We start from the raw sequence: 12,948 nt of genomic DNA, 5'->3' as shown, positions 1-12,948 counted from the left end.
TCTTATATTAAACAGTAGTACATTTAATTTTTTTAATTTTTAGTGATTAAGAATTTTTAACTTTTAATTAGACGTATAAGATATATATTTACTATATAGTAAAAAGAGACTTCCTTTAGAATATTATTAGAACTCTATATTTACTTGTTCAAAATTTCGGGCAATAGTCAAGTGTATCTATTTCCTTTTCGAAATTTTGACTTTATAGGTACAAGATTTTAAAAAAATACACACCATAGTTTAAACAATATGATTCACTGTTTAGAGCAGTAAGATTTTAATTTATTTAACTATCAAGACGATTTTTTTTTTTCTGTAGACTCTAGAAACCTTGTAGATCTTTAGCCAACCAGCATTTTCCACGCCTATCTATCTTGGAATACTTCTTTTTTGTTTGCTGTATGTAGCTCTTTCACATCTTTGTCAATTCTGTCTATATATCTCATATCTGGTTTTTGCCCTCCCACGTGGTCTCTTGCCAACTATACTGGTATTCATTGTTATGTGAAGGCATCCTAATGGATTGCTTCGATCCACATGTCCCTATCCCACCTTAACCTCCTTGCCTTCATTTCACGAGCTATCAGGGGTATTCATGATCTTTAGTTTAACATGTTAAATGAAAAAACTCATGTTAAATGGAGAAATATTTCCTTCTTTTAGCATGTTAAAACGATATAACATATAACATGGTCTGCTAGTCAAGAGTCTGCTACTATGTCTTTTAAATGGAGAATGACGTCACGCAACAGACCAGCTGAGCTCGTTACAGTTTTGTTTGTTGTGTTAGTATTGTTTTAATTATGTTATCATTATGTTATTTTATTTATTTATTTTTCATACAGATAGTTTGATAATGTTCATCTTGTCTATTCTTTTGTTTGTATGTATTTTAAGAGTTTTTTTTATTATTATTTTTATTTTTTATTTATTTATTTTTTTATTTTAGTATGTATGAGATCATCCATCACTATTACCTATTGCCCACAACTGTGTGGCAGATTGTAATTTCTATCAATAAATAAATCTATCAAAAAAAAGTATTGTTTTGAATGGTTTTAAAACTAACAAAGCAATGGCTGACAATAATAATAATGTAATTATAGTTGTCAATTAGCTCATCTTAATTCTCTTCCTCGAGAATTGAGCTTGAATGAAGGTTTAGTGGAGCCCCAAAGCTCAACTCCGTATGCCCAGATTGGCCTTCATCTATATAATTTAAATATCATAAGATGAATAACGACAAATCAGGTAAAAGGAAGTGAGTAGGAATAAGTTCTACTATTGTAACTAATTTCTTACTCACTGATTATACCATCCCTTATCCGGAATTTCCCTCACTATATTATTTGATATCAATAGTGTTCCACTATTATTATTTCATTTGAATAAAAATATTTTTCGCTGATTGTGACATACAATTACATTAATTATTATTAAAATAATCTAATCTAGAACAATTTTATTAACGATTACCGATCAGGTTCAATCACACCAATTATTGCAGGACCCTCTTCCCCACCCTCGCCCAATCCCGAAATCAAATCACCGAGGTTTAAAAGCCCGATTGGGGGGCACTCTAATACTCTGTCAGGGTGGGCCAATACCCTTCACAATCCTCCAAATGCTTTGTGGAATTGCTTTGAAATCCTCCGGATACACCAGTATGATGTAACAGTGGAAGTTCTATGAAGAACCATATGGAAGGGGATACAAGGTGATTACTGGTGGTTTGGGGTGTTTCCACGTTCCAGAAGTTCTAGGTAGTAAACGAAAAAATGTCAGGTATACCATTATATTTTCAATTAGTTCAATGAGGAATAACAATTACCAAATATTATTATTGAGCATATTAATTGATGATTTGAGTAGATAAAGGTGTCATGAGCCATTAAAGGAGAACTTGATATTTCCACTTGGGAGAGTATTTTAGATACATCATTTTCCATCCTTGTTTTATTTTTCTGAACTTAAATATGGCATTTTTTAGTAATTTTTAAAGCTTTTTTTTTTTACTGATACTTTTTATTTATTGATAGATACTACAATCTGCCACAAAGTTGTGGTCAATAGGTATTAACGATCACGTTCATACTAAAATAAAATAAAAGCACATAAAAATAAATAAAATCTCTCCTAAAATATATACAAACAGAAGAATAAACAAAATGTACATAATCAAACTATGTGTATGAAAAAAAAAAATAATATTACAAATAAAATAATCTCTAGTCACATTTATACTCTTATATAGAATATTTACACAATCGACCTGAGGATCCCTGAGCCCACTCTATCCCCCTCCCCCGTGTGAGGGGTACAGCAGTGCTCATAGGATCCCAGCGCATCCCTCTCGCCGCATCACTGGTAATGAGCCAGTGGAGGCTGAGCAAGTGCGCTAAAGCCGCAAACACTCAACTTGAGTGGAGAATCTGACCATTGCCAGAACAAGGTTTAAAGCTGAAATAGGAATAAAAAAAATCGATTTATTCTTTCTCATATTCCTATATTTGTAGCACTAAATTATAAAATGATTAAACACGAACTAAAATTAATAAAAATAGTTTACGGATGGTTACCGTTATGAAGCAGAAAGGACATATTGTTCAAGATTACTTAAAGTGTAAAATTTAAAAAAGTTAAATTATTAAAGAATATGAACATAAATTATGCATAAAACCTAAAAAAATTGAATTTTTATAATATCAAATTAAACAAATATAAAATTACAAAAAAGATTAAAAAAATAATTAACAATATAGTAAAAAAAAAAATTAAAATCTGTTCCACTACAACCCCTGATTTTTAATTATGTAATTTATAACATAGTATAAAAAAAATAGTTAAAAAAATACTTTTAATATTTTTGTTATCTAAAAAAATAATTTTTTATACATATCATGTTATTACGAATGCATGAAATGTTTTTAACATACAATCGTAAAATGTTTTCAATGTATTATAAATACCATTTCTATAGTTTTATTGTTTTATTTTATTTAACAGTGTAAGAAAAATGAAAGGTTAAAAAAATAAGTGGAATTGAATAAATTTAAAGGAGAAGGTAACAGTTGAATAGTTGTGTAGTACATGTAAAATAAGGCCAAGTAATTAGTATGAAAAAATATAATTATGTGATTAAAAATAACTATAAAACTATTGAAATGGTATTTATAATACATAGAAATCATGTTACGATTGTATGTTAAAAACATTTCATGCATTAATTGAATTAAATCTGTACCACAAAACCCATGGAGGGGTTCAGTACTTTGTAGGGGAGTACTGTTACTTGACCAACGGTTGTGAAAGGAGGTGATTTGGTCAGAATCACGTTCGACCGCCAGATTTTTACTTAATTTAGGAGGCTGAGTGGACCCCAGAAAGGTTCCAGAACCCACAAGAGTTGACTCACGGCTGCAGTGTAACAGAAAACAATTTTCTGCCCAGCCGGATTCGAATTCGGGACCTTGGAGTTAGTAGCCACGAGCCTAACCCCACGGCTACTCGCCCCTGCATTAATGATAACTTGATATATATAAAAGATTATTGTTTTATATAACAAACATATTAAAAGTTTAATTGAAGTAATCCAGAAATCCACAACTCGTAGAGGAAAAATAAATAACAAATCATGAGGAAGAACTAATTTCACAATTATTAAAATAATAAGAGGATGCTTTTCAATTATACAATTGATTTATAGTCTATAATAGTTATCATAGTGAAGACGAAGGTACTCAGTGTCCAAGAAGAACTTGAAAATCAAGTTGAGCTCTATCAAGCCTAAAATAGATGCTCTGATTGTAATTTGCATACAAGAATTTTACTCGATAACAATAACTAATTGAATTTTAAAGACTACAACAGTTTCAATTTGAATTACAAAGAAAGGAAGACCACATTGCGATAGATTGATAAGATTTATTTTTAAAACGATGGTGACAGTAAATGGGCGAAAATGAAGATCGAATTAAAACTTATAAATTCAATGCTTTGTTACAATCGATTCTTAAGCCGTGAAATCAAGATTTTAAGTTCTTTGGCATAATTAACCGTTCTTGTATTTGATTATTTCTATATTTTATAATAGTTTAATTTTGTCATATTCGACAGTTCACTATTTAATAACCAGATAACCAAAAACTCATGCTATTAAGTTTTTAATGTTCAAAGTATAATTAATTTTGTGATGGGAACAACATGATTTCCACAAGGATATATTTTAAAAAATCTTACGATTATATTCGGTTTTATTGTGTGAAGTAGGAATTTAGAGCAATCTATTCGGGAGGGGATCTAAAATTAAAATAACTATATAAAATAAACACTTACTATTAATATAAGTTGTTGACCTTTAGACAATTATAAACTTTTTATTTTATTTTTTTTTAACTATAAGTCATATAATGAAATAAAATAATTTAAATAATTCAAATTATAAGTCATGACTCACGTCTGGGACATTTGTTGTAGAAGTTTTCATTAGGACTTATCTCTGCGTGTTTCTATTCATTTAGGAAATTATTATAAAAATTTATTTTACACTTATTAAAGATTAATTCTGCGTGAAAGTTTTTAGTTTTTAACTTCTATTCCAACAAAGTTAGTCAATAGAACGTACAGGATGTACGATATAAAAATCAGATAACCTCAAAACCCAATTCCACATCTCAATTAACCATCATCTAATTTTGAACGGTCTCCCGGGAAATTAAACTTGTATTGAAATGTGAATAATAGATTTCATGGATTGTTTACAGCCGGATTCACAGAGCATAGACCTCCCCGAGAGAGATTAGTCTCTGGAGAAAACATTTACCACTAATAATCTTTAAAACCATATCAATTCCATCAAATCTAGCTCAACCTTTATGATTAATTTAGGGAATTGGTTTCCCAAAAAAATTGTTAAGAATCTATGATAATTATATAATTAAAAACATACATTTATCGACCATTGGCTTACAATAGGAAGTCAGAAATATCTCCGGAGAAAAATATGATGTTCAGAGTTTCGTTCTTATTTGTATGATTTTTTTTCTCTAATACTTTGTACCTGACTTCAAATAACAGACTGACTAACAGCTAACAGCTGTATACTGAGATTATTCATCGAATCATGGATGATTCATCGAGATTTCGCAACTCTCTGTTTATTAATGTATTATTATTATTTGGTTTTTATAATAATTTTATATCACTTTCTTTAGAATAATATAACAGGTATTAAAAATTGGTTTTATTGCCTTAGAGTGAAATACAGAAATAAAAAAATAATATCTCTAATTATAATAAATTCAAAATAAAAAGTGATAATAATTAACAGAATGAAAAAAAAACTTATATTTATAATAAATAATGAATCAACAATCGCTCAAAATGTAAGAGTCTTAAAGATGTAATATAATTTAAACAATCCGTGATATTTACACTATTTTATACTGTTTTCTTGCGAAACGCGGAATCTTTCCTGCCAAATAAAAAAAAACTTTAATAATTACAAAAAAAAATATCAAATAAGTATTTTCAAACTGGTCCTTAAAAGATTGGTTGTAAAAAATCTGATGGTGGTAAAAATTATAGAGGCAACAGTAAAAGTATGTTGGAGTGTTTGTGTACTTTAATTAAGTACTTTGTGCTCTGTTTTTTAACGAATAGTAATTTTTGTTTTCTTTTAGTTTTTAGTTTGCCTGAGCTTAATTCAATATTTCCGCTTATTTGGAAAGCTTTATTCTTTTCAAGAGGAAATAATTGTGAAAATCTTTCTCTAATTTTCCGTTTCAAAAATCAAAGTCTCTCTACCTCTTATAGCTTCAAACCAACTACCTCCATTACAGTTTTTGTTTGTTTTGTTTTTTAAATATAAAATAAGCAATCAAGTTGATGTTTGCCTAAGCATATTGGTTGATAAACATAAATTGAGAGAGGAAAAGGGAAAAAAATGTATATATATTTTTACTTGATAACGGTGACATTAAAAAGATATTATTTCAATTTCTTGAGACAAGGTAATTATTTATTAAATAAATCAAAACTTGTATCGTTTTTTGTCTCAACACTTTTTATTTCACCAGTCCAACGTTTCGGAAATTTTAGCCATCCTCAAGGACATCTTCAATTATAAATCCTTCCTCACATTAAATTTAGAATTACTTTTGCAGGCTATTCTGTGCAGATCATTCATTAATTATAAGTTAAAAACCTATTTTTTTAAAAATTTAAAATCATAAATATCTAATTCTTCTTATATTAAAATTATCCACACAAAATCACTACCATATACACAAAAAAATTTGTGTATTTGAAATATTTTTTTCAGGGATCTTGTTTTGTGATCCTTATTCTATGACTGTACTGTTCTGTTTTAGAAATCAAGATGAACCTGATCAACATGGACGCGGAGAATCGGGTCGTCTTGAACGTGGGGGGCATCCGCCACGAGACCTACAAGGCGACCCTGAAGAAGATCCCCGCAACCCGACTGTCCAGGCTCACCGAGGCACTCGCCAACTACGACCCAATCCTCAACGAATACTTCTTCGACAGGCACCCCGGCGTCTTCGCCCAAGTCCTCAACTACTATAGGTATGTAAAGTACAATATGTTGCTATGCACTCATATGCATATCCAAAGGAAAAAATCTAATCTCTGTGTCGGGTCTTACTTTAGGAATTTTATTTTCTACCACATAAGAATCGATTTAATGTCCAATAGCTCACAATGGTATACACCCATACACTATTAAATGTAGTCCAACACACGTATGCAGTCTCAAATATATCTCGTAAGAATAGTATATTTTAATTTAATGTTAAATGATGGACGATGATGGTCATAGAGAAAGTATACAGTAGGCCCTTGACTTTCTTGCATTTTAAAAAAATTGAAGGGACGAGTTTGTAATTAAAAAGTTTTTCTAATAAGTGTATTATCATTAAAAAAAGATTTACTTTAATAGTTTCATGGCTGCACTCTTTGTTCCGAAACCGGCCAATTCCACTTTAGTTATGTGAGAAAATAATAAATAATTTGTTACACAATCAATTTTACTTACGTATTGGTATCGAAGAAAAAAAATTGGTGTAATAATGTATTCTTACTACAATAATATTTTTATTATTACTGTTTTATTCTCTTTTTTATAAATAATCACTTAGCCTTTTATTATTATTATTATTATTATATAGGCAACAGACCATGGAGGCCTGTCCTATATTTCCTAATACATCGAGCGTATTTTGAGGTGGTTTTTTCGTAGGTTGAGTTCGTCACTCCCACGCCACTTTTTGTGAGTGCAACCCATTGGCCAATGGGCCTCACAAATACCCGGGTAGAGGCTGTGAGTGAGGTTTGCATAATTGTGTGCTTGTAAAAATTCCGGATGGGGCCGGGCTTGAACTCGCAACCTCAGGGTTGGTAGAAAGACGCGTAGCCATGCCGCTACACCTGCCCCCTTTTACGTTAATAAAATATTCCTACAGACATTTTGGGCTTCAGAAATTGATTCTTTTTTCACTATTGTTTTACCTTGCATTTTTCTCTTTTTCCTAATTAATATTTTCATCTATACTCTTATATGGTTTCATAATGGTCACGTTTTGTGCGATTTTTAATTCTAACTTTGTCATATTTTAAACCTAAAAAATTATATTTTGTTATGACGCATTTTTTAGACAATTATAGTTAATTTTCAGCTAAAGAGACCATTAAACAACTATTTAAGGTTCTTAAACAGATTAAGAAAAACTTAAAATGCCAGATAAAAGAATAATGAAAAAATAATAAACATTTAAAGATGAACGGATTCTTCAAATCTGTCGAAACGTCGGAAGGGGTGTTTTATTAATTTAAAATTAATAAAAATAAAAGATTGAAATAAGAAGGCTAAGAAATCACCATAAGGAAAATAAATTTCATAAATTAGCACCATCAAATAAGAAAACTTCCTAATAAATTATTCATCAAGTAAACGGTTTTTTTTTCTCAATTTCCTACAATATTTTACGAAGTGGATCAGACTATGCATGTAAATAAACTTCTATATTTATAATAACAAAAATTATCCAAAAATTTTCAACTTACCTTATTAAAACATATTACGTGTCCAACGTTTCAGCCGATCCGGCCATCATCTATGACAATCTTAATTTTAGTACCACAGCCTCCCGTTGACTTATAAAACTTAGCAGTGCATTATGACCAAGTCAATCTAACATAGTCAAAATAAACTTGTATTTGTCAGTGTAAATTTAATAATAAATTCTATTCTTCGCATTTTGTATTTTACTTTCATTGACTTATCACAAGAAGATTATTTATAATAATTATCTCTAATGATTTATCGTGCTGGGGGCTCAACTTTTAAGCCAGTATAAATTAAGAACTTAATTGTCTTTATAAATTAATTTTTTTTTCTTATTTGATTTGGAATATTAATTATTGTATTAAAACAATTACAATGATTTCAATACCATTAACACAGTGTTAACAATTTTTGACCAGCTTCTTATTTTCATATATTTGATTTAGGAAATATCAATTGATGCAGTATTATCAGCCGAGGGCATAAGGCCTAGGCCATTTGTTAGAGCTAAATAATGACAATATCCCCTGTTGATTTAGCATCCCTGTAAACAGAAGTAATTATCAAACATGAATTCTTGATAATTCTGCGCCATTCAGCACTGTCGAATAGGGTCATATATCAAATCCGCAAATTACGAATTCCATCGCCGTCCTCTGCAAAGCGGAATCTAAAACTAGATTTTGTAACCCTCTGGATGGCCACAATTCAACTAAAACTACAATACATATAATTTATAATGATTTATTTTAGCAAACATGTTGTTTTTATATATTGTTTTTCAAGTCCACTAAAACTTGTCATATATAGGTCAGTTTTTATACTACCTAGTGAAATTATTTGTTTTTATTATTTATCATTAATGAAAAAAATACAATATTATATCCTATGACTCAGTAAAGTTTATATAATATATTCATGTATTTTATATAAAGGGTGCGAAAAAAAACAAAAACAATCTCACTAGTTTAAGTGTAATAATTTATTTCATATATATCAACAACAACGTTTCGGAAAAATCTCCCATCTTCAGGTTGCTGTAAAAGCAAATTCAACAAAACTTTTAATATGTGCTTACAACATTACTAATATATCATATATACATCATATCTATTCATAAACTACTTACCTGATAACAAATATTTTAAATATAAAGTATAATTATCTCCTTATTTTGTCATTAGTGCTAATATTGAATATTAATGTTGTCATTTAATAAATAAAACTTTTTTTATATAATCAACAGTTATGCATTTTTAAGGAGAATAATTACCTTCCTGAAGTTTATCTTTCATATATGATAACCATATAGACTATAAACAATTATCTCCTACTTCTATTACCATAAAGATGAACAATCTAAATAAAATTAATGATTTTTTAAAAACAAATTTTTTAAATAAACTATTTTTATATAAACAATTTTTCTTTTGTTATACAATAACAAATAACAAAGATTAAAATAATTCTAAATTCTATAATATTACATAAAAGCTAAAATTTTAATTTATTTATAATATCTATATAATGTGCGCCTAAAGTGTTTGTATCTGTTTTATAATTAATTGCTTTGTCAATGTTTTTTGTAATATATATTGATTCTATTATTTTTCTATCTCTACTATTCTTAATTATATCTAATATCTCTGGATTATTGGATAATTATATAATACTATGTTGTGCCAGTGCTGTAAATTTGATGTTTTTTTTATATTTTTACTATTAATCTTATGTTGATCAATTCTTGTTTTTAATTTTTTAGATGTTTCCCCGATGTATAAATATTCACAATTCTGGCAATTAACTTTATAAACAACATTTAATTTATCTTTAATGTCAATTTTGTCTTTCATATTATCTAGATAGCTAATGACAAAATAAGGAGATAATTATACTTTATATTTAAAATATTTTTTATCAGGTAAATAGTTTATGAATAGATATGATGTATATATGATATATTAGTAATGTCGTAATCATATGTTATAAGTTTTGTTGAATTTGGTTTTATAGCAGCCTGAAGATGGGAGATTTTCCCGAAAAGTTGTTGTTGATATGTATGAAAAAAAATATTACACTTAAACAAGGAAGATTAGTGTCATTCACCAAATTCATTTTTTTTTAATTATCTATTTAATGTAATTTACAACTGTACAAAATAATACAATAGGTAAATATGTAGTATGTTTCCATACCATTGGAGGTACTTCAAACATGAACTTAAATTAGAAGGTCCCGTGGCCATCTTCTTTTCAGACGCCTCGGAGGATTATCAGGAATTGTTAAGGATAAAAGATTAAGAATTATTGGGTTAGGATGGTTAAAGAGTTTGGAATGAAAAGACGCATATCTGTTTTGGGTCAAATCTGCAACGAATGGGATGTTAAGGTCTTTGTGAATGAGTTTATTTGTGACGTAATAAGGAGCATCAAGGATTTTACGTAGGATTTTGGATCGTAACGATTGGATGGGGGAAGAATTTGATGGTTTGGTGGGGCCCCAGAGCTCAATTCCATATGTCCAAATTGGTCTGATTATCGTAAATTCATATTAAATCTACAAACTCTTCCAGTAGAAGATTATTAATTTAAAAATTATATTGTCGCCTATATAATACTTTTTGCGTCCAAAAAATCAACATTACGATTTTATATCTCTATTATATAAACAAATATTTTAGTCATCACCGTTTAATATTTTATACCATTCGTACTAAAATGAAAATTTCCTGTAAAATTGGCTTTTTTTACGACTATAAATAAACCACAAGGGAAGAGTTTGGAGAAGTCGGTTTATGTGTAACATTGAAGGAAACAATATTTACCCATGGAAAATTAAATGTGGCTGTGTTAATGTGCAGGAGCAAAGACGGATTAAAAATTCAGTGCAATTTAGAGTAAAAAATTATTACGAACATTATTTTTGAAGAGGCATTAAATTGAAGTACAAATTAAAATGCTGATATAAAAAATTGAATTTTTTTCCTGCTGACACTATATTGAAAAAAAAAAAAAACTGAAGTACATAATACATGTAAATTACAGTTATCCCGTCTGGATACGCTCATAGTTATTTAAAAAATCAAAAAACATGCTAGATTTATCTAATTTTAACTAGTATAGTATATGATACCTATTTCATTTTTCCCGACTTCAAGAATTTTTTCTGTATATCTTCAGAATATAGCTTTTAATTTAGTTTTATAAATTATCCTGTTTATACGACTCATTAATTAATATAAATCATATTTTATTTTGTTTAGAAAAAAATAATAATAATAGTAATAAGTATTAGTAGTATTTTTAAAATTTAAAACAAGAAATCCTTTATTTTACTTTAAATAAACCGTATCTCGAAAAAAAGGCCAGGCATCATTTCTAACGAGTTTATATGATTTTTCTATTTATTTTATTTTCTTAAATGATATTCTGTTACACCTTTTGTGCTGTATTGGTCCTATGAAATATGGACAAAAATAATATTTTTTTATAACAAAGTAAATTTTACATTGTTCCTCTATATTGACATTTTTTATTGGATCTCTATTAAAGTACATTTTTCACATTCAAACACAAATTAATTCGTCACAACAGTGATAAGATGTGTTAAGGATTTTAAATATAGATTGTTGGTAACATATCAATTTCAAAGATATTTCAATGATTTTACCATTCAAAGAAAAATGGTACTGCTTCTATTCCCTCACTATGAAAGTTTTAATCAAATTTTATTAGTATTATAATTTTTTTTAATTATTTAATTTATTTCGAAATATTAATTTTGTTCACTTAATCTTTGCAGGACAGGCAAGCTACACTACCCTACTGATGTATGCGGTCCATTATTTGAAGAAGAACTCGAGTTCTGGGGACTGGACGCAAACCAAGTGGAGCCCTGTTGTTGGATGACCTACACTCAGGTAAGTTTTAAGTGTTCCACTCAAAGTAAAGTAGGAGCTAAGTTTGTTTTATGATAGTTTTATCCACTAAACTTCAAAATGATTTAAACATAAGTAGTAATAAAGTCTTATGATTTAAATTATATGCCTATTTCGTCCTATTATCCACGGTAGGTATAAATGAAGATATTATATTTAAAAAAAAATAAAACCTTTTTGTTTTGATAAATTTATCTAATATTAACTAATGGAAACTGGCTTAAAATTCCTTCTTCAAAACACGCTTACATTACTGATTTTATTTCCCTCTGCTTTGACTAAGGACATGTAGAATACGGTTTGCTCACTTGAAAACTCCATGAAATGCTAAAACTTTCGAAGAATAGTTTCGTACTTCTGCATTCCCAGAACTTCTACATTCCCTTTAGCAGTTATTAGTTTTAAGTAGGCATCCTGTACTGAACAATACACAATACTCTTTTGTCTCTTAACGTTCTATTTCAAGTTCTTTCTACAGTATAGAACAACTACATCTTAACTATACCTCTCTACAACTATTCCTAACTATCCTCCTTGACATATTATTACGTATGGTTAGGTAGGTTTCAAACCAATATCTAACTCAAACGAAATTCTATCTCTCTTATGACAATAGCATCACATCCATAAACATCTTCAAACAACTTATTTTCTTATGAGACGTTTTTTATTCTGAAAGGTTTTTCTTCTTATTTTACTAGATATATTCTTGAAAATTCCGTCCTAATGATGTCTACGAGTTTTTTTATCTACGTTTTCGCTCACCTTTATCAGATGATGATGATGAATCTCAAGATGAACAATTTGAAATAATTTTTATTTCAATATATTTTATAAAATATACACGATGATTAAGTATGAATATTACTTTTTGGTTGAGAGGGGGGAAGAAGAAGGGAGGGGAGAGAGAGAGAGAGAGAGAGAG

General features: G+C 28.8%; 1 protein-coding gene across 1 annotated transcript in view; it reads left to right on the top strand.

Annotated features, from left to right (window-relative positions):
• The window catches only part of LOC106684749 (potassium voltage-gated channel protein Shaw), a gene marked incomplete at its 3' end in the record, with an annotated part of 21,226 nt that extends 9,221 nt beyond the window's left edge, over positions 1-12,005 (top strand). The window contains exons 2-3 of the mRNA XM_014427002.2: positions 6,372-6,588; positions 11,888-12,005. Of these exons, the coding sequence (XP_014282488.2) occupies positions 6,372-6,588; positions 11,888-12,005 (335 nt within the window). The remainder of the gene's footprint in view (positions 1-6,371; positions 6,589-11,887) is intronic.
• Between the last annotated feature and the right edge of the window lie 943 nt (positions 12,006-12,948).

The sequence above is a fragment of the Halyomorpha halys genome, unplaced genomic scaffold (genome assembly GCF_000696795.3).
Source record: "Halyomorpha halys isolate HHAL.00 unplaced genomic scaffold, Hhal_1.1 Scaffold611.1, whole genome shotgun sequence".
Lineage (NCBI taxonomy): Eukaryota > Metazoa > Arthropoda > Insecta > Hemiptera > Pentatomidae > Halyomorpha > Halyomorpha halys.
Note: the sequence above shows the minus strand (reverse complement) of the source record. Positions and strands in the feature narration are given on the sequence as shown.